We start from the raw sequence: 27,916 nt of genomic DNA, 5'->3' as shown, positions 1-27,916 counted from the left end.
CCATTCACTCTAGTGTATTGCTCAGCTACGGACAAATGCAACATCATACATCTTGTCAGTGTTTAATAAAGCCGAAAAGCTAGAAATATGGTGAGACATTTTGACACTAAAGGGAATGACAAAAGGAATAGAGATGGCGCCATTAAACACGTCCCTTGTACTTTCATCCAACAGAGGCCTGACGAGGGCTTGCCTCAGCGCACTAAGCGCCGTGCTTGAAGGGATTTCAAGCCAGCCTGGGAACGACTGCGCTGTGCCATGTTGTTTCCTCGCATTTGAATTGGCTTTGTGCTTGTGCCACTAACAACTGCGAAGCATGAGCCAGGTCTGCACTGAGATTGGAAGGAAATGGACGTTTCTTCTCAGTCCATCTTTGTCTCTTGTGCAGACTAAACTCACAAAGTGGTAACTCGTATAAACAGTGTTCTACCCACAAAATAACTGTTTCGAATATCGATGCACAAACGCATATGCACAATCTGACTAAAATAATATAATAAACTTTAGTGATGTTATAGTAGTATACTGTATGTATTTTTTTAGTGATGAAAAAGTCTGTGCTGGACAGAAACAAAAAAAAACCCAACAAAACAAAAAAATTGTAATTTGTATAACTAAACGTCTCCAAATTGTAAAAAAAAAAAAAAGGTTGATTTTAATGATGACCGAAAATACAAATATTATTGTATTTATATAATAATTCGTAGGCAGAGTAATTTGTATTTATTTTGCATAATTTGAGGCTTAACTAGTGGGAGCTGACATGATTGTGTGCCATCTTGCTGCTATAGGTACCCCCAAAAAACCCAAAACCCTGGGAGAGGCAGGGGAATATAGTGAGAAGAAAAGCAATGCCAATTAGTCACCTTGAGTCGCTTAGGTTTATAATATTTCATTTACTTTGTAGCACTTGCTTTTTGGTTGCATTACGAGGCAGGTCCAGAGTACCACCCCTGGGTCGGATACAGCCTGTGATCACATTTTTACTGGCCCCCGGCCTCTGTCACAAAGGTAATAATATGTGGCCCGGCAGTAATGTTGAAAACAGTATAAAATACAATTGTGCCAAAAAATAAAAACATATATCACCAGATGAGATGGCAGTAGCTTTTTTGCCACCTTACCTTTGGGTTTCTGTGAGAATTTTACCTAACTCTATTTCCGACATGGCGACTGTAAATAAAAAAAGACATTTGACTGTGATAGCTGCCACTTCGAGGACAAGTAGAAATTGGAGTACTTTTTTTAACAGAGTCCGAAACAACTGCGTCTGCAGGACAAAGACTAGGAACCTTCCCGTGGTGTCCTGCGAAGGGCTCTCTCCCGGGGGAGCCTTACGAATCCAACTCAATCCACTCAGACTCGCTCTCTCTATCTTTCTTGGTCCTCTCTCCTTCTTTGTCTCTCCTTTTCTCTCATCCCCCTTTACACTCTTGTCTCTCATTTTCTCTATCCCTCTCTCTCCTACTCTCTCCCCACCTCTCTCACTCTTTTCCCCCTTTTTGTGTTTTACTCTGTCTGTCTTTCTCTCTTTCTATCTGTCCCTCTCTTTCTCTTTTCTACTCTCCTCTCTCTGTGCTTCTTAGGGCGGGCGACTTCGAGCGCAACCCTGGCCCCCAGTCCAAATGCCAGTGGTGCTTTCGAACCATTCGCTGCGACCACACCCCAATCACCTGTACTACCTGCCCACGGGGCTTCCATAAATCATGCACCGGCCTGTCCGAACGTACTAAGGACTTCAGAGGCTTCATATGCTTGGTTTGCTTGGGTCACACCCCGTCAGGCCTGGCGGCACAGGACAGTCGCGGCCCACTCTACTTTGGAGAACTACGGAGCCTCCCACGAGCGAGTCTAGCGCTACTAATGATTACCTTAGGCGCCTTGAGTGACTCAACAACAACAACAACAACAACTGCGTCTGCCTAAATTGCCAAGAGACTGATTCAAAGACTATAATATCAAGAGGCACTGCAAGATGAAACATGCTGACTAGAAAAGCTAACTGGAAAAAGGTTGCTGTGAAAAGGTGAAGAAACCAAAAGCTGTTTTAACAATACACTTTATATTGTTTCTAAAAATAATGTAAATTATCTTCAGCATGACGATAAATTGGCTCATTTTAAAGGGAAAGTATGTATCATTTGACCTCGAGATGTTGTTGGATCGTGTGGTGCAACCAAAAACAAGTGCTAAAAAGAACAATAAAGAATACAAAATCAAGAGACTCAAAGGTACCAAACTGCACAATTTTTCTTCTCATTTGTTTGCCCAGCCTCTTTGAGGTTTCTGGGTACCCGTAATAGCAATATAGCCAACAAATATGTCAGCTCCATCTAGGTGAGGCTCACTTTACATAACACAAATGCAATATTCTTGACCTAATAGTGCTTAGTATGGACTGTGTACTTGATCTCATAATGTAGATCAGGGGTCTCCAACATGCCCCAAGAACAACTGGCCCACGGACAGGTTCTGAAAATAGCTTACTGGGAAGGGTCATTGTGATTTTTTTAGGGATTTTGATTTGTAACTGGCGTGATGTTTTAGTGATTGACTGAGCCAATAGGGTTTTTAATATTTATAACCTTGTAATAGCAGGGTAAACACATTATTAACATGAGCTGATATTTTAGGAATGTGTGTCAAACGTGTATCCCTTTAAGCTAAACAGTAATAAAAGTAGCCCTTTGCTTAAGAAAGGTTGGTGACCCCTGATATAGATTAATAATACATTAATCAATACAATAATTATATCCAGAGTACATGCATATTTCCCATATTTAACATGATAATTTTGCCAAGTTTGAAAAACCGGCTCCATAGTAGAATATTTGTAAAAGAATACACAGAATCTTAAAAGAGTATTAAGGACCCTCCATATACTGGCTCCATAGTAGCCTATATGTAAAAAGACTACCCGATACTTGCATTTTATTAAGGCCCCTTGATTTATATGCTTAATTTCTTCCGTGACTGCACTTATTACCTAGTGACACATTATCCTGACACCCCACACAAGTGCAATCATTAAAATTGCAAGATGGCTCAACACCCGAGTTGATTCGCTCCGTTTCTGGCAAAAACTTCGATCGTCCTGATTTTGGCACCACGCCCTCAACGTCGTCAATAGGTCACAAACGTCGAGCAAGAAATGCGGAAAGACTGACCTGACTCCTGAAAGTCTCGGTTGGCCGTGTTCCAAGATTCTTGAATCTGCTGCAAACTGGCTTCCATCGACCTCAAATCCGCATCGGGGCAATTACAGCTAGGGTAGTCGGCGGCGCACTGACACCAACAGTTGTTGTTTCGGCACACAAATTGGCCCTCCTCGTTACACCCGATGTAGCTGAGTGCCGCCTGCACGAACTTGTCCCGCAGATATTCCGGTAGAATTGCATGAAGGCCTAGGTCAAGGGAGACAGAAACAGGTCACATGACGACTGTTTTTCAGGTCACGTTTATATCTTTAGCCCTGTATTTCCCAAATCTTTTAAAGGACTGCACATGCCACAGTAACATCATTCCCTGATCTGAAACCGGCATGCTGGCAAGGGAATATTCAAAAACCTCATAATGAGAAATATAGGAAACCTTGAGAAGGGGCCACAAAAAAGTGGTAATACCCTTTCCATTAATACATAAGTTACTGTGTTTAAAATGTAATACAAGGCTAAAAACGGAAGTTCATTAAGAAGTGTTCAACAAAGATATTTTGTGTTTATTTGTGCTTAAATTTGAGAAAAAAAAAAGGGAAATAATATTCGTTCTGGGTTGTCCGAAACACTTAAAAAAACATGTGCCTAAGATTTACAGTTTGAAATGTTATGATATTGAATTGAGTCTTTACAGACCACCTGCAAATACAAGCAAAGCAGGTCTGAAAAGAACTCAGGTGATAATTATGTTTCGGGGATTTTGCACTCATCCGAGGTTTTGCTCTTTCAAACCACTCCCTGGTCTTATCAAAACACCAGTCGGGCATTGGCTCACTTTTTTTTGAGAAGGACACACAGCTTTGTTCAGTAATCACTAGCCTATTAGCCTAGGTGTTCTCCATTAGAAACTATCCTAGTTAACCCTGCAGTGTCATTTGATTGACATAAGAGTCGCTTGGGAAGACATTTTATAATATTCTGTTGCACTTCACAACTGTTTTTCCATAACCACTGAAAAGTGACTGAGTTTTGGTTGCATGTCTAATCCATCTCCATCCATGATAAAAATTAACAAGGCCCAAATCTAGTGGAATCTAAAGCTCTGGTTGGTGATAGGAATGAGTGGAGATGTGTTGTAAAATGACAGAAAAGGACAGTGGGATGTTTAGACGTGTTCTAAGAAGTGGGCAGGGCACCCGTATGATGCGGCAGGGGTAAACCAGTGAAAGCTGTCAGGCCCTGCTGTTGAACAGAAGAGTGTGTGTCACCCTGACCTGGGTTTCATCTGGAGAGACGAAAGCATGACCAACTTGGTGCCGAGGTGCTTAACTTGTTTGGATGTTTGGGCGTCTAGGTTGGCCATGGTCCAACATTTTTTGTATGTGTTTTTTGCTACTTTTTCCCTTTTTTATTTTCTTTGTTTTTGTATGTGTTTGTCCTGCTGCCGGTCACACCTCTCGAGGGAGATGACCAAGGTAGATGGATAGATAAACACCTATATATCTTGTAATAGTTCAGACAGATGTGAAGTCTACGTACTTTTTACTCGTGAGCTTATTGGCACATGGTCTCATTGCATTTTAATGTACTTTTGCAGAACATTTAAGATTCAATTACACATCCCTTGTGGTCAACCTCCATCTTTGGTAAATTAGCTCAATGTCATATCGATGACACTACAATGACTGTCTGCAGCGCGCTTCGATTCTCTTGTGCTATGACATACTTAACATGTTCTTAGCATAACATGCAATATGCTGATTGAACCTTTCATTTCTGATGCTTTTGTTCTCAGTCATTACTGCTGTGTTTACACTTCAAAGAGCTCCGAGTAAGGATTGTTGAAGAAATACATAAAACACGGAACTCGATATAGATTCCCTTCTGACATTTGAGCTTCACAGTGATGAGTTTGCTGTAGAAACAATGGTGCGACAATTCCATCAAAAATGATATAAGTTCAATTATGAATGGCCAACCTTGCAAATGAATCTTGTTTTCGGGGCTCTGAACCAGAACGGAACTGACAGAGTCGAGGTTGTCATAGTTACTGCATCCGAGAGGTCCTGTCCTTGTTTCAGTCACCTAAATGGCGGTAAACACATATACATGACCATTAGAAACATTTTATATTTTATAAACAGTTTGAGTACCATCAATGATAACAAAAGTAGGTTTATATTTAAATTTAGATTCAATTTTAATTTACTGGTCCTCTCAGGGAAATTGACTTGCACATACCTTAAGGCTAGAACCAGTTAGCCCCCTAAAACACCTGAGTGGACATGTTATGAAAATGACATTGTGATTTTCTAAATTTCATTTTTAACTGACATGATGTTTTAATGTTTCACTGTAACATATATTAATTACAACCTTGTAATAACATAGTAACAACATTGTTAACTGGTAGTCCTTCACACTAATCAGTAACAAAAAGTAGCTCTAAACAAGGTTTGTGACCACTGCTTTAAGGGGTGAAATAAACCAACATATTTTTTTTTAATAAATCTATTATTTATTGTGTTGCATATGGTAGCTTCTTTTCATTATTTTAAGCCTTTTTTGTAGTTTTTGCAAATAAACGTTTATTGAAATAAAAAAAAACAGCTACCATTTTTTGCGTGTTTCTATGCATATATTTTTAATTTTATCCGAGAAACAAAAACATATGTCTGAAAATAAAGTAAAATATATTGAGCCCACTTTTATTCCCGGGGTCATGCTAAAAAATGTGATAAGCGAAAACAGTGATTATTAAACAAATAAATATATTTAAATCATAGAAGAATTCTGTTTCTGTAGGCTCCACGAGTTTGTTTAAGAAATAACAGCAAAAAGATAACAAATAACTATTTTGTTGTGAAATAATGTTCTTAATCATCGATGTGAACTGCAACCTTCAAATCACCGTAACCCGAGGAAAATAGTAGTTACGTGTATAAAATCATTTTTTTGTGTTGTTATTCACTATGGGTCCGAAATATTGCAGTAATATTCAAGAGAGAAGAAAAAAAACTGCAAACCATGCATACAGAGCGTTAGATTGTCAGAAAAAATGAAGAATGCACACAAATCACTACTCTTGCAAAAGTGATGGGGGTAATCATTAAGAATAAGGAGCAACAAAGTCTTCTAAGGAAATGATAATCCTAACAAATGGACATTTAAAATAAGTTTTTATTTTAATCCGCTGTCTCCCTCCTCCCGGTGCATCCATCCACTAACTTCACTGTAACAGTTCAAGTCACATTACACCAAAGGTTTTTAAAATGCTCTTTTTCCTTCACCTATGTATTTATTTATAAAACTATTTAATCACATCCAAGTATAGTAATTGCAAGTAGTATATAATATGCAATTTTGTTATGTTGGTGTGTTTTTTTTTATCTGGGGTAATATTGTTTTGGAATGCATTAGCTACGCATTACCACATGTTTCTATGCCCCTCGATTAGGCAATTTCACTTTGCAATTCCCAACGCAGAACGGATTAAGGTCATATCCTGGGAGTCTACTGTACAGTTTAAATGACGACATCATTACAGGTAGAAAAGAAGAGAGACTGTTTTGCCTATCAGAATGCAAAACATGATGCAAGATGCAAATGACTGAAGTAGCGACCCAGTGTGAAAAGTGATTGCGTTCTGGTGAGGGTTTACCGTAGTGACGCAGAATTGGCCAAATTTTCTGAAAATAGAGTGTTTGTTATGTTTAGAATATTGGGCTTCTTTAAAAAAGATTACATAAGATACCAGTTTGTTATTTTGACTATTATATCGCACTGTTGTTTGTTATGTTTTACTATAGTGCACTATTTACCTCATTGTCAAAATCATCCAAAAATATTACTGTTCATTGATAAACACAACCTTTATTGTGGATCTGTTCTTTGTGACATAGGATATTTAATAAAAATAAGAGATTTTTGGGGGGTGTTTTCTGCATGTACACTACCAATTAAAATGCCACAATATCACAGGAAAGCCATAAAGTATATCATTTATACTGTCACAGTTGCCATGGTGCCCAATTGGCCCCACCTGTGTGGCGCCAGCTGCGGCTCATTGACAGTTTGGCTTTCCGTCTATTTAGGCTCAGTGCTCTCACTCTTCCTTTGTCAGTCCGTCAACAAACCTCTGCCCCGCAAGACGTGGGCTTTGACTCGGTCCTGTTTCCTGTTGGTATTTCCTGTCCGGTATTGTTCTCGTTTATTTTGTCCTGTTTAATATCAGTTTCCAGTTTCGTGCCTGTCTAGTTTGTCCCATTTACTTTTGATATCCTGTTTTGATATCAATTCTGTCTGTCCCGTTGTTTAATATCGGTTTCCAGTTTCGTTCCCGTCTAATTTGTCCTGTTTATTTTCAATATCCTGTTTTGATATCAATCCTGTCTGTCCCCTCCTGTCCGGTATCGACATCATCCGTGCGATATCAGCCCGGGCAATCAGTATCGATCTCGTCGGCCTCTTGCTTCCTATAATTCCATGCCAGACTGCTGCCTAACGTGCATGACTCCCCATTTCCCGTAAAATAAAACGCTTGTGAGAGAAACGTCTCACATTTGGGTCCTGATCCTGTTCCGGTTCATGTCAATATACTATATTTAGAAAAGACAAATATATTAAGTATCAATGCATCTGAAAAGATGGAAACTCAAATAAACAAACATATAAAAAAACACTTATTCATACATTTCACCATTGCATATTCCCTTTTGTTCTCGAGCAGCCAGCATTGATTTGATTTGTTAGTGTACTTAATGTTGTTGAGTAAGAAAAAAGTCCTCGTTTTAATCTCTCAGTAACACCTGGTTGAACATGTGGTGACAAGGGTAAGGGGTATCTTTCAAAATGTTCGTGATTCTTCTGGAACAACATGGGTAGTGAATTTATGCCAGTGATAAGAGAGGACAGCCAATGATCTGGGCCATGCTTATAAACCTCCGTTGGTGAAATGCACAACATTGTGAACAATCCGGTCTATTTCTGATCAAACAAAACAAATTGTATCTGAGTCGCTACCACCTTTAGAATAATTGATCTTAATCCATCATACTTGTAGAATAAATATTATCATGTTGCCAGCGCTCCTGCAAATCAAATCAAGGGTGACACTTTTACAAGCTCTTGCTGCAAATCAACTCCGGAGAAAAGCAGCAGAAGTACCTTGGACTGCCGCCACTCAAATGCCACCTTGTAACCTAAACCTTCATTAGAATGCAAAGTTGTTCCCCGTTACACCAAATCCCAAAGCGATGACTGTTTAATTCAATCCAAAATACACCGGAGGACGTTAATCGTCCCGATTTCCGCATGTTAAGCGAGATTGTGTCTAGAGTTTTGGTGGAGAAGGTATGAAGCGACACGGAGAAACATTCAAAGTGATGGCTGATTTATAGATGCTGGCATGATTACAGCCACACACTGTGAAAACGAGTACACTGCAAATATAACTCTTACCCCATTTCACTGCAAACAATTAAACGAAAAATATTACCTAAGTGACAGAACATTTTGTTTATTTTTTAAGTACGTTTTAAGAACCTTTATTTGTATTCTGGTGAAATGGCAAAATGCATTTTTAAAATAGAAAAACGATGGTCTTATGCAGGAGGTTTTTTTTTTTTCAATTGAAACTTTTTTTTCTTATCTTGGCATAAAATATTTCTTTAAATGGGAAAAAATAATCTGCAAGATGAGACAATTCGGGTTATTTTAAACCGAAATACAAAACCAAAATCTTATCCCTTTGGCAGTAACTTTGTTTATTTTAAGTTTCACTTTATTTACTGTGTTTTAAATATTGACAATATTGTTTTGGGAAATCAGGAATACATATTATTTATATGAGCAAATTTGTCCAACTTAAAGTAACAGATGAAACGTCGTTTTGCTCATTTTACGGTTTCTAAATTAGGTAGACTATACATACTTAGAATGAGAAAAAATGCAACCTATATGGCAAATACTATTTTTCTTTTTTTTATTTTTGAGGATTTTTCTAATTTTATTCGAGCAACAAGAAACAATTGTTTGATTTTAGTAAAACGTACTCAAAATAAGCAACCACTATTGGATTTTAAATATGTACAGTTCATTTGTTTTTTTTTTAACAAGCAAGATACATCCATCCATCCATCCATCCATTATCTGCACAGCTTATCCTCAGTAGGCTCGCAGGGGTGCTGGAGCCCATCCCAGCTATCTTCGGGCAGCGGGCAGGGGACACCCTGAACTGGTTGCCAGCCAATCGCAGAGCACACGGGGACAGACAACCCATTCGTTCATCCACTCCCAGGGACAATTTGGATCGGCCAATTAACCTAAAATGCATGTTTTTGGAATGTGGGAGGAAACCGAAGTGCCCGGAGGAAACCCACGTAAGCATGGGGAGAACATTCAAACTCCACACAGGAAGGTTTGATCTCATGAACCCAGAACTGTGCCGCACAAGCGCTAACCACTGCACTGCCGTGCTGCCCTTAGCAAGATACATTTCTTAAAATATGAAAACATATACTTGAAATGAGCACAGATTTGCTGCAAATGGATACACTGCAAACAAAAAATTTCTTTTTGGTCTGTTCACATTTAAGATGGGGTTTAAACAATATTGTATGCATTGTATGTCTGTAATGCACGACATGTAAATGTACGTGGAATAATTTTCTTAAACTAAGGAAATATTTATACCATTAGTCTGTATCAAATCTGTGAACAGTTTTGCTTATTTTAAGTATAATTTGTTTACTTTATCACAGAAACATTATCAAATATAATGATCTACATCTAAAATTAGCAGTATAGTCTGCCTTTATGGTAGGCAACAAAAGCAACAAAACGGAAAAAAAACGACACTTTTGTTTTACCTCACAGTTTTATCGGTCAACGTCAACTGTGCTCTAATGCAATATCTCTCAATCTGTATTACAGGATTCTTGCCTTCTGACAAATTGTATTTGTGTTAGGAACAGAACAAATGATAAAAATGGGTCTTGTATTCACAAATGCATTTTTAGTGAAGTTAAAAACAAAAGGGAGCACAAACAAAAGCTTTGTGTTTGTATTTCATTCAGTCCAAAAACACAAGTTGAGATAAACGGCTTGTGTAAAAACACTGAAAAGAAGGTGACATTTTTCCTTTGTCACTGATAGGCTGAAGGCCATGTAGCCACTCTTTTATCTCGACAGTTCGGAGTGTGGGTATGCTTGGATAATTCCGCAGAAATAACTACACTATCTCCACTTTTATGTGGCACCGAAGAGATTTCAGCACGATTCCCTGCCACTTGATGAACCCGATTAATTAAAAAACATTACATTATATCCGTTATTGGACCGCCGTGACCTGGTTTTTGAATTGCTTTAATTGATTTTTTTTAAATCTAAGATAAAAAGATCAGCACCACTTAATAACATACATAGCTAGTTAGTCCTGTTTTTCTTGCTGCTAACCAGTGCAGGAAATAGTAATTCGGTGGGTTTTGAGATTCGTCAGCTCAATGAGTGCTTGTATGCAACCGTTTTTAGTCAACAGCATACAATGAAAAAAAAAGCAACACACTTTAAGATAAAAGCTTGTGAAATATGTTTGATGTGTAGAACAACCGAACAATCCTCGCTCATCGTGTTTGCTTAAAAATCTGTGGCATAGGCCCTGTGATTGCCTGGCGATCAGTCCAGGGTGTTCCCTGCTCACTGTTATTATCAGCTGGGATAGGCTCAAGGGCCCCCCATGACCCTAGTGAGGATGAGTGGTTGAAAACATGAAGGAAACGGTGGCATACTTGTTTCCCCTTAATTGGTTCAATGGGTTTTAATACAATTTTATATTTAAAGGTGAACTATATCCTAATGCAAAGACGTACAGTCAGGGTAGGCAGGTGAGGCTCTGAATCATCAGTCATCCTCTATCTATATACCAAAGCCATATTCCCCTCATGGAAGGTGGCTAGAGTTAAGAACACATTTCCATTCACCAAACACTCATTCACCTTCGCTCTTCCCAACCTGACACCGAACATGAAGCCAACCGCCAAACAAAGGGTGAGTTGCTGAGCCATGCAAGTTTTCTTCAGCAGTGAGGACCAACAGCATACACTTTACTACTTTATTCAACTTCACAATTTGGGGATTTTCTTTTTCAAAGTCAATGATTACTCACATTATATTATGAATATTAAAAGTACAATTGGTATGTTATGTATTGTTGGGTTGAGTGTCCGCAGGTCCTGATGTTACACGGTCTTTTTACTATAATGGAGGATTACCTATCTATTGATGCTTTTATTTAACAGTAGCCATATGCAACATAATACTCTGGTGAGCATCTGAATAGGCAATTTGAGGCACACGATTCTCTTGCCTCATGGCAGAGGGAGAGAATGAGACCTACAATTCTGATTTGGTACACACCTTAGCCCTAAACCATAGACCTAGTGACAGTATTAGCACGTTAACAGAAAGTGAAGGCATTCAGTATATGTATTTTTTTCCGTTGCGTGGACTTTTTTTCATAATGGAGGATTACCTATCTTTTTTATCTTTTATTTAAAATGAGCAGTATGCAACGTGTTAGTGTACGGGCTGTCAGGTAATGCAGAGTGAGGCACACAATTTTCTTGACTTATGTCAGAGGGAGATAGTGAGACCATGGATTATTTTATGGCGCACAACTCAGCAATGTTTTGTTTCTATTCTACACTTTATGCATTGCTTTCTTGATCCTTCTATCAAATGATCAATATGTTGTAGGTTTGTTTATTTGTAAATCTGACTGTGGCTCACCAGAAATGACACTCACCACATATTACTGGATTTTTGGGACGCTTTTTTAAAATGTTGAAATATGTTCGTTGCTAATTGTGTGAGTGTGGGTTCTCGGGAATGAGCAACCCGAGTGTGTTTTCAACCGACAGAGTAAAAATAATTTCACCAGACATTTTAAGACCTGATTTTGATGGTAAAGACAAGGTTTTGGAGTTTAGTGTGAATTACATTTTGGTGTTTAGGGTTAGGTTTAGGGGCTAGGAAAAGTATAAAGTCAAAGCATGTACTCTCAATAACATATGCTCAAAGGATATATTTGTGATCATGAAAGTCCTTCCACGTAATATCTGGTTACTGTAGTGCGCTCAACCTCCTGCTGCTACACTAGAACTGCATTTGGCTTCAAAGTGCAGCTCACGAAACACTGTAAGACATGACAGCTAACCTGAATCAGCAGAGGAATTGAGAAAAAAAAAAAACTTGGGAAGCGCCAGCCTAGTCCAGATGTTCTTTGGGGAAATATACCAGTTTTGACAGAATTACAACTATATATATTTTTTTTTTTATAATTTATTTACTAGCAAAGCTAAATATTAAGGTTTTTACCGTATACATTTTTTATATTTTGTTTTTAAGAATTTTGGGAGGTATAGTATTATAGCTTTGGTGAGTGAAAAGAACTGTGCCAAGACAATAGGTTTTGCAGGTCCTCAACCGTAGTCATCAGCCCTGGCATATTTGCCATAACAATGCCAATAATAATAACTACAAAAATGTATTTGTGTTTTCCGCAATCAATTAAAGCAATTCAAATACCAGGTCACACAGCCGTTTGCGGCTGAATCACGGCCAGAAATTTCTGCCTGTGAGGCGGACGCTATTGGACGCTTTGAGATCGCCATACAGACGAGATACAGCAGTGCTTAACACGCGGTCGGAAATCCGCGCGCAGGTGGCAGCGCAAAAAAGTTTTGCGCTGCTCAATTCTTAAGAGCGCGGGTACACAGCCTTTGACGGGCGTATCGAGGCTGAACCACGGTCGGAAATTTCTGGCCGTGAAGCAGACGCTGTTGGGCGCTATTGGACGCTTTGAGACCGCCATATAGACGAGATACAGCAGTGCTTTACTCGCGGTCGGAAAATCACACGCGTGAAAAAGTTTTGAGCTGCTCAAAACTTTGAGCACGTGTTAACCGCGGGCGGCACACGAGGTAATGACGCGGAAATGACGCGGAACGACGTGCTCTGGCCGCGGCCAGGGCGTGGTTACACATGGGTAGGACGAGAAATTTCAGCGGGTAATCGTGGGTGGAGCATGGTAATAGCATGTTCTGCGCCTGTATCGCGGTGTTATTACGTGAAATTAACGTGTTACGCGTGTGACGGTCAAACGCCTTTCTCCGCGTATATACAGCGCGATTTGCCGAGCACACGTCAGTTGTGCTCGAGACGTCAAGGGGATGAACATGGATCCCCGTCAGCGTAGTGACCTCGTCTTAATCCATTTTTATTTCTTGACATTTCTTTTCATTTCATAACAAAATAATAAAATAAAAATGAAAAACTATTACAATAATAACATATTGGCTTCTTCGGTGCCATAGCTTGAAATCTTGATCTTCACAGGACTGTGTCTTGAGCGGTTATGATTTCTACAGCCCGGTGTTATGCCGAGAAATACATTTGCATCCCCCGCTACTACAATCACTTTTACCTCGTTTTATCTCACTTTTATATCACTTTTAGGGAATGTAATGGCGAACATATAACCAAAACCACTTCGTCTTGCATTTGTTGGGAATGTAATACAACTTAAACCATTCCGTCTTTGTTTTTGTTGTGAACGTAATCGAACGGTAATGCACACCGTATATAAAATCCTCCCCCCCTCGCGTGAACGTAGGATTCGGATTTGGGCACAACACCGAGAAAATGACGCGGAAATGACGCGATGAGGAAGCGGAACAGTCGCCGGCGTCTGTTTTGCGGGCATACCACCGATGAACAGCGGGTTGGCCAATTTTGCGCATTTTCCATCGCGGGCAACCACGGGCAAAAAAAAAACCCCAAAATTTTAGCCGTGATTCAGCCGCAAACGGCTGTCTGACCGGCCCCTAAGTGACAGACAAGTGACTTCCAGGATAAACGGACTTAATGTCACACACAACAAAATGTTTATGAATTAAAACCGCTCAACTGTAGTAAATTATCCCTGCCTTGTTAGCATGTAAACAATAACCAAAGTACAGCTAGTGGCTACAAAAACTTAAAAATAAATATGTAAACAAAGGATGCTTAACCCCCGAGCAATATTTTTCGTTAGTAAAACTTGACAGAGCTCCCATCCCCAAGGAGGCACATTGTGCATAAACAAACACCTTGGGGGGGAAAGCTAGAAAAGCAAGATTCGTTTGACATGAAAGCCAGCTGTTTTTGGGTCATCACACCATTGTTGTTTTGAAACGTTTTCTATCGTGTCACATTTTTTGAATATTTTGTGATATTTTGGCTGAAACATTTATAGTGCTGACACTTTTCTAGTAAAAAACTATTAACGTGTGTTTTTTCATTTTTTAAATATTCTGTTCCGGTACGTTTCTATTCACTGATGCCATCTTCTTGCATGTGTCATCATTGCAGCCACGGTCAAGCTCATTGTGTTGGACATGCAAGTATGAACATATCTTAGAGGAGCTCAGATAAACTCTCTTTTCATCTTTTTGGGGGTCTGGATTTTCTTCTGGACTGTACTTGAAACAGGAGTTTTCTTACCATCACTATTTTCATGCTACACTTACAGAAAACCCTGGTGACGAGCTCAAAATCACTTTACAATCCCCTTTCTTCTTACCTCATAATGTAGCTCAAACAGCTTTGCTAAAAAACAAGATAAAAGCAGATAGATGCGGTGGAAAAACAATATATAAGGGCTCTATGAACTCAGTTGGGCATTGTTAACACGTAATTAATAGATACAACATTTACTTTCAACGTTTTAAGGACATCTAAAAGGACGCACGCCACGTTCAAAATATAAGAAAAAAAAGGTGACAGAATAAAATACTGGAATTCCTTGCTAATTGTGCTTCCTAATTTGAGGCATCACCGCATCAGGGGCTTAACAATATTCATTAAAACAATAAAAAATTCAGAAAGATTGCCGCCATTAGCGTAAAAATGCACGCCCATTAGCCGAAGGCAGGAGACAGGACACAAACCGCAGAATTCACATGGGACACAAATCTCGAAAATCAGACTCTCTGAAATAACAAATCTTAAAATCATACCAAGCATTCCGAGACAATTTATTGAACTCAGACACAAGTAGGTTTTCTACTTTCCTTGTTTTTATAAACAGTGCTTGTGACACCCTTAAAAACTGCACGCTTTATGAAAAAGGACAAAGCAAACTTTTGTAAAACAGCCGCAATATTATTTTCAAAGGTAGTGAGGCATGTTTCGCAAAATACAAGACTAATACAAATGCAACACGTTTTGTCTGTGTGGATTTCGGATTCTCGTGAGGATAAGATAAGTCTCACTAACATCAAGATCCGGGCAAAAGCAAAACTGTTGTATGATAACCTTGCCCTTGAAGAGAAGGCTGCTGAAAGAGAAGAGTCGCACTAAGACCACAAAGTGGATGATGAATCATCTTCATCATCGTCAGCTTTTAATAAGAATAAAATACATTTGTTTGGTTACTAACCCTCACATACTAATCACAGGATGTATTGTCATTGAAACATGTCAAATGCACAATCAAATTAAAAATACCATCCTGAAGTGTAAGTAACAATAGGATAAAACAGCTAATTCTTCAAGGCAGCTCAGCAGAAGTGACAATAGAATAATATGGGCGAGAGAAAGGATTTCAATAATTTCATGTCATATTTCCTGTGCATTAATACTTATGGTGTATATTATTAGTAGTGTACAGTATTGTATGTACTGTGTTATATTCACAAGTATGTAAGTTTACAATATACGTTTTTAATATTATTTTCCCACTGATGGAAAAACACATGCACAACAACATTTTTTCTGGAAGGGTTTGGGGAATGCCTTGGTAACGCTACTCTGCGGTTGGGACCCCATTACCCGCCCTAATTGGCTCTAATCATCACAAATGAATGGCACCATTATTCAAGAAATAAAAATAAATATGAATGCACAAACAAACAAAATGTGAAATGCAAACATTGCTTTTGTGCTATACATCCCATCGTTACACATACACTTGCTTCTATTAGTTATGCTTTTTTTCTGTTGTGATATAATATTGAAATCTGTCAATGCAGATAGTCATAATTGCGTTAATCCTTTTAATTATTTTAAAACAGCATCTTAATATTTTAATCAAGCTAATCATTGAATGGTTATTGATTGATTGATGATTGTCCATAAGTTCTAAAGTACTTGTTGTATTCATTTGGTGCCATTATACATCATATTAGCTAGTAAAATACAGTATCTACGTTGTTCTAAGTGGTGTTATGACTTACTATTGGGAGGGAGGCCTTGAGTTTTATCAAACAACCTGCAGGATTTGGTCTGGACGATGTACTGGTTTAAAGTAGGTGGCTTGGGAATTTCCCAATAACTTTTATGTTCCACCCTCTTGGTATATCCTTGATTTTTAGACATTATAAACCATTACAGCATTGTTCTGTACGCAAGAACCAAGAATATTCGGTTTATTTGGTGTATCGTCTTTATGATGCTAAAAAGTGTTTGACTCCAGCACTTATTTTACGTATCATGTCGCACAACGGGGTGTTAAACGAATATGGGGAGGATACAATGTTGTTCTCTTTTTTTGTGCCATAAAACATTAAATACAATCAACACTGACCTCCTGAGATGACCATATGTGGATGGGCATGTCAAGTATCTCAAAAAGGTAACAGCACCAAAACAATGGCAACATTAACCTTTCCCCCCCTTTAGTAAAATCCTACATATCTCGATAAGCGCCACAGGCACACCACTGAAGCATTTTTGTTGTCAAAGTATAAATAATGAGTTGATTTGTGTTTTGCCCAAGAAACTGCTGTTCTGTGTAATGTACAAATCAAACATGTTTCTGAAAACAAGAACCAATGTATTGCTCAAGGTTGCACTAGATCCGGACGAGGAGTAGCCTGTGTGAGTCACTGGTGCGAGTCGAAAGCTTCGGCCCCCGCAGTATTTAAACTGTTAACACGGTCCATTGAGACGCATCACTTTCAGGCACATCCATTATTTAAAAAGGGAAGAATTAGCCTTGTTATTATTATAAAAGCAGTTGTGCAAGTGTGTTTTACTGATGAACAATCTAGCTGCACTGTGAAACGTTCATGAATTATTCCCCCAAAAAAAGAAAAGAAAAACAGCATCAAATGTCACTTCTGACGCCCGTGTAGTAAGATGTGTGCACTATTAACTTTAAAGCTCGTGCTGTACATTTTGCTTACTGGAAGAAAAAGTAGAAAGGCTTTAATAGTTGATGAAAAGCGCCGCTTAGTTCCAAATTGCCTCATTTCCGCACCTTCAAGAACTGTCATTTGCCTAATCACCCAGGCATACGAGATGTGCAAATCCACATTTGCATTTTGGATACAATTCTGCCTGTTTATTCAGTCTTTGAGAATTTTAAGTGCACTGGTTTAAACACTAATGTCAAGCGGAGAGATAAGCTTTTCGAATGCACACACAAATAAAATGGGGTGGGTTGCATCAGAATGAGATTATTGGAGTTCTCCGAAGGGAGGGATGCGGATAAAAGCCACATGGGAGCAAAGGCGGTCGTTTATAGAGAGATCATGGAAATACGTCACGTGACAAAAACATCATACTCGAGTCGATAAATCTCCTTAAGCTCTGCTTTTATTTTTGCTTGTGATGCAAAAAAATATTAAAATCACAATGAACAAAATCTGGCCACTGGGTGCTACTTTTCAATATTAAACAGATTCATATTCCTCATAAATACTGTAAGTGAACTGATACATTTAGAAGACATTTAAATAAGGAAAGAATATTTCAATACATTTTGAACTTGCATGGAGAACAGAAGAGTACAAACAAACCCACACAATACTATATTCCGAGTCTCTTCTAAAAGCCCTCTGCTAATTGCTTTCTTTTCTTATATTATCAACTTGAATATTAGGCAATCTGGCCAATGACAGAAAATGTATCAATCAAATATATTTCCACGATGTTTGGATGTTTTAAAGACAGGCTTTTACATTTGTATTTGGATACAATATGCTACAGCTTGAGCTGGGGTGTTTAGCCTTTATACAGCTAAGAACGACTGTGCTTCTTTGTTACTGATTAGTGAGAATGGCTACCAGTTACAACTCTTATGTTATTTCTAAGAATGTTCTACACTGCAAAAAAATAAATTTGCAGAAAATTAAGCTCATTCTAGGTTTTTTTTCGTTTTTTTTTTTTATTTTCATTTTTTGTTATCTTTCAGAGCATATTTAACTCATACAATAAGAACAAATCTCCCTAAAATTTGGACATATTTTCTACCCATGTTGGAAAAACTACTTAGATTGACAAAAGTGATCAATTTTATGTCTGATAAGGAAAGTTTGCTGATTTCATGTAAAACAAAACCAATAAAAAAAATCTTATATTACAATAAAAAAAATGTCTTCAAATAAAGAACCACATACTGTAATTTTTCTCAACTTTCCACCTCACACTCGGTGGCCTGAAAAATACTCCAGGATCTATTATCCCTGATCACATAATTCTGCAAGCGGGGACCGGCAGAAAACACTTTTGGCAGGCTTCTGAAACATGCCATTGTGGCCCACATAAAACACAATTGCACTTTTTCGCCCGCGATCCTTTATCCCCAGTTGACTATATCCGAGAGTGGGGACAGAAGGACATAATTTGTGTCATGCGGGGCAGCTATTTTTTTCTTTATTCGTTACACCTAAATGCCGTGCTGCCGCTAACTGTTATCCCTAGTTGACTGTTGCTGTGAGGGGGAGCCAACTGAGTGTATGTTGAAAATGGGGGTGAAGCTACTTCACTGATTTTTTTGCGTATAATGGTGGGATTAAGGGGGGGTTTAGTCCAAATTAACCGCGACAAACTAGAATTTACATAACTTAATATAACCAGAAATTACTACCAACTGGGTAATATTTTATTTTTCAAGGTGAATAAATGTTTTCCATTACTTACACTGTCAGGTTCTCTAATAAATCCCAATGACATAACATTTTGGAGCTATTTTTGGAACCGGTCTCCTTAGCTAAGGCGTAACAGAAATTCAATCAATGCCAGTGAAGCCGTTTGTTCTTTACTTTCAAGTTTCAGTGTCAAGCCTGCCATGCCGCAGCCATTCCTCGACAGCCATGATTTAATTTCGGAAGTTCATCCCAACTTGTGTTTCTTTCTCCGACGAACCGAGTGTGATATCTCGAGACTGACTGAAGACTCAAGGCGCACACAGCAAATTGGGTCAGACTTTTCTTATCGCTTCTCCTCCCCATCAATGAAATCCCCTTCCCATCTCTACATTAATGAATCTCCAATACAGCGGACGGCTGGGCCGCAAATCAAAAGAGCGAGCGTTGATTGATGCAGCGTTTTCCGGCCTACCTGATGTAATTCCTTGGAGGGATGAAGGCCAGCAAAATAGGCCGCATTTGTCCTCATCTCCTCTCTCATGAAATTTGTTTCATATCAAAACTCGAAGTCGAGTACAAAATGGTTGACAAATGAAAGAGGCTCTCAAAGGAAATGACAAGAAATAGAAATTCCACAAAAGCTATCAAAATATGTTTCTTCATGGGTTGTTTTTTTAAATGTAAATACACAGGATATCTAGCTGTAAGATACAATTATTAACGAAGTTGAAGGGGTCAAATTAAATAAGCTTGTGGTTATTCCTACGATAACATTGTTTTTGTTTTTTTGACTTGTTGTTTTGTATTATTTTTTACATTTGTTATGTTTGAAATACAGTTCCATTCATTCAAGTTCCAACTTTGTCCCGGGGACGATTGCAGCCCAGAAGTATGTGGATTCATTTCAATCATTTTCACCCACATTCCAACAAAAATAATCAGATTAAGCGAAATAGACACACTAAATTAGAGGTCACAAACTTGATGCCAGAAGGCACCTGGTAGCCCTTTTATATGGCAGATGTTATGGTGGTTGACGCAGCCTAGTTTAACCCTATCTGTGATAACTCCATCCTGGTAGTAACATAGTCACCCCTTAGTAATAAGATAAGCATTTTTTAGGAATGTAAATAAAACTTGAGGTCCTTCTTGTTAATTACTAACAAAAAAGTCACTTTCAAATTAAAAAGGGTTGCTTTAAATTTAAATCTAAATCAGGGGTCTCAAACTCAATTTACTGGGGGCTGCCAGAGTCGAGGTCAGGGTGAAGTTGGATAATAATGGGCCTTTCTCAAGAAATGGTCCAATGAAAAAATACAATTAAATAAAAAAGGATATGAACAAATAAGGAAAAAATCAACCGTTTAATAAATAAGGAAAATGATAAATTATAAAAACCAAACAAGCCAAACATGTGAGTGGAAACATCTAATCAAAAAAAGGAAGCATTCCACCCAAAGTTAGGTGTGAGGTGCATCCACTGTCCTTTAAGTTTCAGTTCAACAGAAATCACCATCTCCTCCCACAACCCAGAAGCCCCCGGTGTTTCAATTTGGATAAAATATTTTACCATTAGATTGCAAAATAAAATTATTAATCGAATCGGCTAATTTGTTGAAACTTACATTCACTGACCCTGGTCAAACCAGGAAGTAGCTAGCCAATCGTATTGCGGGGTGGACATTCAAAACCCAAACATTAGCGGGTGAATTTCGAGCCCTACCTAATAAATTAGCAAAGAGGTAGCAAACTCACACGAGCTGCACACACATTTGTTATAATAGGGCAGGGGCCAAAAACTATTATCTTGCTGGTCGCAAGTTTGAAACCTCTACTGTAAATCATTCATTTCCGCATTACGATCTACCAATTACGGAGATAATACTTGTAGATTATATGGCATCAGAAAATATCAACCTAATATTTTCAGCCTGTCTCTTGATTGACAGTTAAATGATACAAAATATATAACCAATCCGGTTACTTGATTGACAAACTACTCAGATGAAGGCTGAAATTTGACTTTTCTCTCACTTTTCTTGCACAAACAATAACCTTAACGCTAAGCTAGTCACTATACAAGCTGAACCAAATGAATACTGACAAATGGCTAACATTGCTTCTATCCTAACAGCTCAAACATACTGACGAACATATACAGGTACTGTAATATACCTTTTAACTCCCCGGAAGGGTGACAGGAAACAAATCAGTTACTTCTTAAAGCTTTGTAGCGTATGTTTTGCATTATTAAGTTAGCTTACATCAACATTCCTTTCTGGTTATATCTTATATTCTAGTTTTCATATTAATCATGACTCGAACTTGCCTCCGCATGGCCAAAGCTTCCAGACTGCCCTGATGCAATTAAAGGTGCAATATTAAACTCCGGCTAGCAGCAAACTCTGAAAAGGACTTGAGATGAATCCCAGGTACATGCACATTTGTAATTCTGATTTCTTATGAAGGGTTTTCATTGCTGCACCTGTCAAACCAGAGAGCTTGTTTAAAAATATATTTTTTAGGGTTGTTATGTGCTCATCTCTAACTTTTGTCCATCAACATAGACAAATTGAATGTCTTGAGGCAACGATGCACTATGACTTTCATAAACTGATCTATATTTCAAAAAACAGTAAGTTTTGTAGTATAGAGAGAGAGAGAGAGAGAGAGAGAGAGAGAGAGAGAGAGAGAGAGAGAGAGAGAGAGAGAGAGAGAGAGAGAGAGAGAGAGAGAGAATAAATTGGAAATACATCCTCAAAATGGAAATAGAACATGTCTTGAAATAACAAAAACAATTCAAACGGGTAAATGAAAATAAAGTCATTTTAAACCATTTGCCGTTATCACCGTTTTCCACTTTTCCCTTTTAACTTTTTCAGGACCCATTATTAATCGCAAAAAGGCAATACGACACACTCGTTTACAATGAAATTAAATGTGGTCCCTCTCACATTCGGGATGGCGCAGATTGACTGAGCAGGAAGAAGAGAACGGGTGAGGGGGAGCATGAGGAAGCTGCACTGCCGTGGGCCATGGGTGGCTTGGGTGGTAAGGCCCGTCTTACACCCCCTTGTGTTAATTTTTAGGACACGCTCATGAGCAGACTCCCTGATTTCAGAATTATATTTTATAGTAAATTCGGCCTATAGGTGAGCATTGGTAGTATTTATGTATTTACACCTTGATTTTGTGGCTGCAACAATAAATCGATTAAAACAAAGTAAAATAAATGAATTAACGCGTTGGCAACACATTTCATTAATCCTTACGTTGAAGCGTGAAATGTATGTGCCACTCGACACGTCATATCAATGCACGGTACCATGGTCCTTCCATACTTAACATATTGTGGTGAATTGTGGGGAAACACTTATCAAAATTCAAAGGAACCGATAGTTACATTATAAAAACGAGCACTGCAAATGATCTACAAGACTGAGTATCTGGATCATACACATGAGGTATTTCTGCAGTTTAAGTTGTTCAAATTTCAAGACCTAGTAAAATATAATACAGCTGTAATGTTCCTTAAAGCTTTTAACAAAATGTTGCCAATAAATATACATAAAATGTTTGAAATTCAAGAAACAGCTCATTGTTTGAGAGGATATGGAGAATTTAAAACGCCTAGGATTCAAGCAAAACGTAAAGTTTTTTGTGTGTCTGTGTGTAGTGTAAAACTCCGTAACAGTCTGTGTTTACAACTGAAACAATACAATACTATTCAGAAGTTTAAATTACTTTGCCCCCACCTGCACTCATTCTTTCAGCCCCAGCTGAGACTCATTTCAGAATTATTCCTCTCCCTGTTCAAACACTTCATTTTCGGTCACTCTTTGTCAGTCTGTCAGCGAACCTCCGCACTCGCAAGGCAAGCACTCTTTGACTCTTGTTTTTATTCCGATCTGATCCAGCCTCCTGCCTGATTCCAACCCCTGTTCCCTGTATTGATCCTCTGTCCTTGGCTTCCCGATCACCTGCGGGCTACGGGACTTGGTTCCGATCCACGACCACGCTTCGTTCTCCTGTACAGGCTCCCCGACTTGCCACCTATCACCGGCCATGAGGGCTTCCTGCTGGCTTCCTGCTGCCCAGCAAGCACCAGATCGCTGTTGTTTCCTCCCTCCCTGACTTTTCCGATCCCTTAATAAAGCATTGTGTGAAACGTTAGGAATTTGAGACCACTGCTGGTTCCGGTCGTTACAAAGAGTTGGTATGGTCACAGTATTCACTGCAAAGGTCTTAGTCTGTTTCGCCATGTCTGTTCTCTTAACATTGTGGGTATTTTGTCCTTACTATTGTTAGTACTTGCTCTTACATTGTTGGTAAATTGTTGTGATAAAGCATATATATATATATATATATATATATATGCATATATGTATGTATGTATGTTTGTATGTGTGTGTATATGTATACATTGTATATTACATATTGTACATGCGCAATATTATACTATGTCATATTGTTGGTCTGTTACCTTAAGTAACACAGTTATAAATGTTTTTTTCTGTTACAAAAACTATTGTTTGCTGTTTATGAGTTGCCTGTGAGCTGTAAAAACTTGTTTCACACCTCCTGGGAATATCAATTCAACAAAAGTGGTCAGGATTTTATTTTTTTAATTGCTTTAAGTTTTGTATAAGAGAGAAAAGGGGTGGGATTTAATAAGTGTTCTTTGTCCGAACTTCCTTTAGGCATTGGGTTATGATTTAGGTTATATTTATATACGAACAAAATAAAAAAAATGCCTAAAATGAATACATTGAAACAAAAATGATTGAATTTAATTTTGTTGAGACATTGAGAGGATATGCTTTTAGTACCAACTTTAATGGAGCAGAGGGCGACTCAGGACCACTTTTATTGTGCAACGTCCTCTTGTTCCAACGACGAACCTATAGTAGCATTTTGGTCCGACAGAAGGCGGCATGAGACCGTATTTTGACATATGAAAAATTGAGTGGATGAATGGCCTTTATTGTAATTATACATGTATAACCCAATAGGAGGGCTACTCTTTTCAGAGCAAGTAAAATAATTTAAAGAGGTAACTATTTTCGAAAGGATTAAAACGTTAAAAATGCACAACGTCAACTTGATCAGTCAACATACTCACAAATTTCCTCTGAAGTTGCCTTTTTTTTTACTTTATAAAAATTGCCTCTTACATATTTGCAGGTGTATAGTGTGCATGTGTAAGTATTTTTGTTTATTGTTAAGCTATTTGACAAACACTTGGATTTTTTTTTATGAAAGGTAATTTGTTGTTTTATCAATTTTTGTAAATCTTTGCAAAACATTAATATTTCAATAAAGAGGAAGACATTAAAAATGTCAGTTAAGAAAATAAACGAACAATTGAATAATAGGAAAAGTAAGCGACCGATTCACAGCCCGAGCAATATTCTTGCTCAAAGTCATCATAAAGTCAGAAAAAAAACGTATTGGCCCATGCAGATGAGGATTATCCCGTTCCGATGTGCTCAGAAAAGTTGATACAGTCGCTGCTCATGAGCTAATTCACCAGAAGAGTTAAAAAACACAAAACAAGTGTGAGTGGCCACTTGGAGAATTCAGTACTAAAGGGCAAACTCAGCCAATTTAATACATACTACGTGATAAGAACTGACAGAGTGATGAATGAACATACCCTGAAGGTATTAGGAGCTAAAAGATGCACAGTGATATTTACATACACAAGCACATCTTGATATGCAAAGTTGGCTGTTTGCCTTCCCAGACGGAGATCGCGCACACGTCGGATGAGCAAACAGTAAGCGCCTGCTTCATCTCTTTCGCGGCAGGACGATCCGCTTTTGTGGATGTCAACTCCAATGACACGTCACATCCTCGCACGTTAGCTGAGGCGGCAAAATGTTTCCCCTTCTCCATTGCCAGAGGAAACCAAAGGGGCATGACGGCTTGCAACGACCCATACGCTACACAGCAAAAGACGACTGGCAAAGAACGTATACAGTAAACAGTGAAAGCCTGCATCTATCCATTATCTGCACTGCTTATACTCAGTATGGTGGCTGGGGGTTAATGGAGCCCATCCCAGCTATCTTCGGGCAGTGGGCAGGGGACAACCTGAACTGGTTGTCAGGCAGTCGCAGCTCACAGAGAGACTCATTCACACCTAGGGACAATTTGGACCAGCCAATTAACCAGACATGCATGTTTTTTTGGAATTTGGGAGGAAACTGGAGTGCACACTGGTTGAGGAGAACATGCAAACTCCACACAGGGAGGCTGCGGTAGCTGGACTTGAAGCATGAACCTCTGTATCGTGGGGCTAACCGCCCATAATCTGATGGCAATGGCCCATGCAGGAATCAGGAGGGAATGCAGACTGCGTTCAAGGACGTCTGCGGTGGCTGGGATTGAACCCTGGATCTTGAACTGTGTGCTTGCACGTTAACCACCAAGCTATTGTCCCACCACCCGGAAATGAACATGGTTATTTTTATTTAGATTTAGATTTCTACATTTGTATTCTGAAAGGAATGTTTTTTCCCAATTCGAAATATACTACATTGAAATAAAGACTAATGTCTCTTTCAAGGAGAGAGACATTATAGAAGTCAATGGAGTCTCCTGAGATTATAAGATCTTTCACAGTAAACTATAGGCAAAAACCATGACATATAGTCATGGAAATATGAAATTAAAATGTATTGAATGGTTTTATTAATACAGCGTTAAAATCATCCCTCCATCCATTTAGCCAAAAACGATAGAATGCAAGATCTCAGTAAGTCAAGCCATCTAGCGTTATTTTTCATTCTTTCATGGACTTTTTACATAATGGAAGATTACCTATCTATTGAAGTCTCTCTCTCTCTCTCTCTCTCTTTATATATATATATATATATAAATAAATAAATATATATATATATATATATATATATATATATATATATATATATATATATATATATATATATATATATATATATATATATATATATATATATATATATATATATATATATATATATAAACGTTTGTAAATGTTACTGTGCTTTACCACACACAAAAATCACTGCACACCACTGCTTATTGAAGTAGTGGTATTTTTTGTCTGTTTTCCTGGAGTACTACGTATGAAATCTAGCTTGTAGCTAAATCTGGTTTGTGCAACTCGTATGCTGTGCATTGTCCCTGTTAAATAAAGGAACCGGACCCAAAGTACTGGCACATTTATCAATAAATATTATCCAAATCGAATAATTTCATCAATCTATCACTTTGTGTCATAGCTCCATCCAGGTTTTCGAGGTTTGGCTTTTGTTTCTTGTTTTGGATATTCCGTTCTTTTGAAACCACGTGTTTGTTTGAATACCGGCTTTTTGAGAAGCCTTTTCTGTGTTTGGGTCTACCAGCCAAAATTAATGTATTTTTTTCTTTTTACTGTATTTCTTTTATTTTTCAATACTAATTTATGTGTTTTGAGTGATCAGGAATGTTTTCATAGCTGATTAAGGTCAAATCAGATGCTTTTTGGGAGGTAATGAAGAGACCAATTCTTTAAAAATGATTTCATAAATGAAAAATGTCCTCGTTACACAAGAAATTCGAGCTACGAGCACAATCCTGGAATAATTTAATACGGTATTTAGAGGTACCACAATATTGGAAAAAAAATGTAAATGCATATGGACAGGCGTCAGGTAACATTCAAGACACGCAACGTTAAAGCTTACTGGGGGTCAATAATTCCACCGACCTCTCCCGGTCCGGAAACACCTCGCCTGTCATCCACCGCAAGCCCCGCGGCAACTCAGGCAAAACAACATCTGCCAAGAGCTGCCCGTGACCTTCTTCCGGGGAACCGTCGAGAGCGTTTCTGACATCCTGCGTGACGTTGCGGCTGGCCTGCTGCACTCGGGCAAAACCTCGGATCAGCGCCCAAAAGCGCTCGCCCCTGCTCTGAGAAGATTATTCACATCCTGTTGCCTTGGAGGTGCCATTGCCACCACAGGTGACAATCAGTGCCCTGGACCTGCTGCCCTCTGAAAGGCACCAGTGCTCCATCAGAATCAGAAGAAAGCTTTTCTCTAAAAAGCCACCGCTACACTGATCCCACCGATGCACCCTGTTAAGTATTCCGCCCATATTCAATGATCCATGGCTTCCTGGCCATGATGGTATGTGTGACTTTAAACCATTTGTTCCTGCAAAATTATACCTCATACTTTTTAATAATCATTATTCTAAAACTCAATGAAAAGCTCTGAGAATGTTACGAACATGTATTTTTTCTTTTTGCAAAATTGGTAAATGGTAAATGGTCTGCATTTTAATTAGATTGTGAGCCAACTGGACAGTGATACAAAAGACTGAAAAAATGATGGATTTAGAATGTGGAAATGTGGAGTACTTTGACGTTTTAGTTTCAAAGTTTACCACTAAATGGCTTTATATAATTTAAACCAGAGTTCACCAACCCTTTTGAAGCTAAGAGCTAGTTTTTGTTACTGATATGCGCAAAGGGCTACCACCTTGTGTAGGAGTAAAAACAGGCCTAAAAAATCAGCTTGACCCAACCCGAGTCGCGGGCATATAAACCCGAATCCGCCCAAACCCAACTGATTAACTTGATATGATAACCAAGCCCGAAAGAAACCCGGAGTTTTAATTCACCGCCAAAATAAACACAAAGCTTTACTTCTGCCGTGTGTACTCTAGCACCCAACTGTGCAGCTTTGGAGTTCACTTGGGGCCGAAATCAGGCATTTCCGCGAACCTGAACGAGTTGACACTGGAAAAAAAAAATCATATTCTGCAGATTATAAACTGCAAATAGTGAACTATTTGGCCAAAAAGCAGAGAGAGAGCTTT

At 38.5% G+C, this 27,916-nt stretch overlaps 1 protein-coding gene across 1 annotated transcript in view; it reads right to left on the bottom strand.

Annotated features, from left to right (window-relative positions):
* LOC148355029 (BMP/retinoic acid-inducible neural-specific protein 3-like) overlaps window positions 1-27,916 on the bottom strand; it is a 101,933-nt gene that overhangs the window by 14,182 nt on the left and 59,835 nt on the right. Inside the window, exons 5-6 of the mRNA XM_088350035.1 lie at window positions 5,135-5,240; window positions 3,168-3,404 (exon numbers count right to left, since the gene is read on the bottom strand). Coding sequence (XP_088206161.1) covers window positions 3,168-3,404; window positions 5,135-5,240 — 343 coding nt within the window. The remainder of the gene's footprint in view (window positions 1-3,167; window positions 3,405-5,134; window positions 5,241-27,916) is intronic.

The sequence above is a fragment of the Urocampus carinirostris genome, chromosome 12 (assembly GCF_059441175.1).
Source record: "Urocampus carinirostris isolate Australia breed hairy pipefish chromosome 12, RoL_Ucar_1.0, whole genome shotgun sequence".
NCBI lineage: Eukaryota > Metazoa > Chordata > Actinopteri > Syngnathiformes > Syngnathidae > Urocampus > Urocampus carinirostris.
This window is presented reverse-complemented; position numbering and strand designations above follow the sequence as displayed.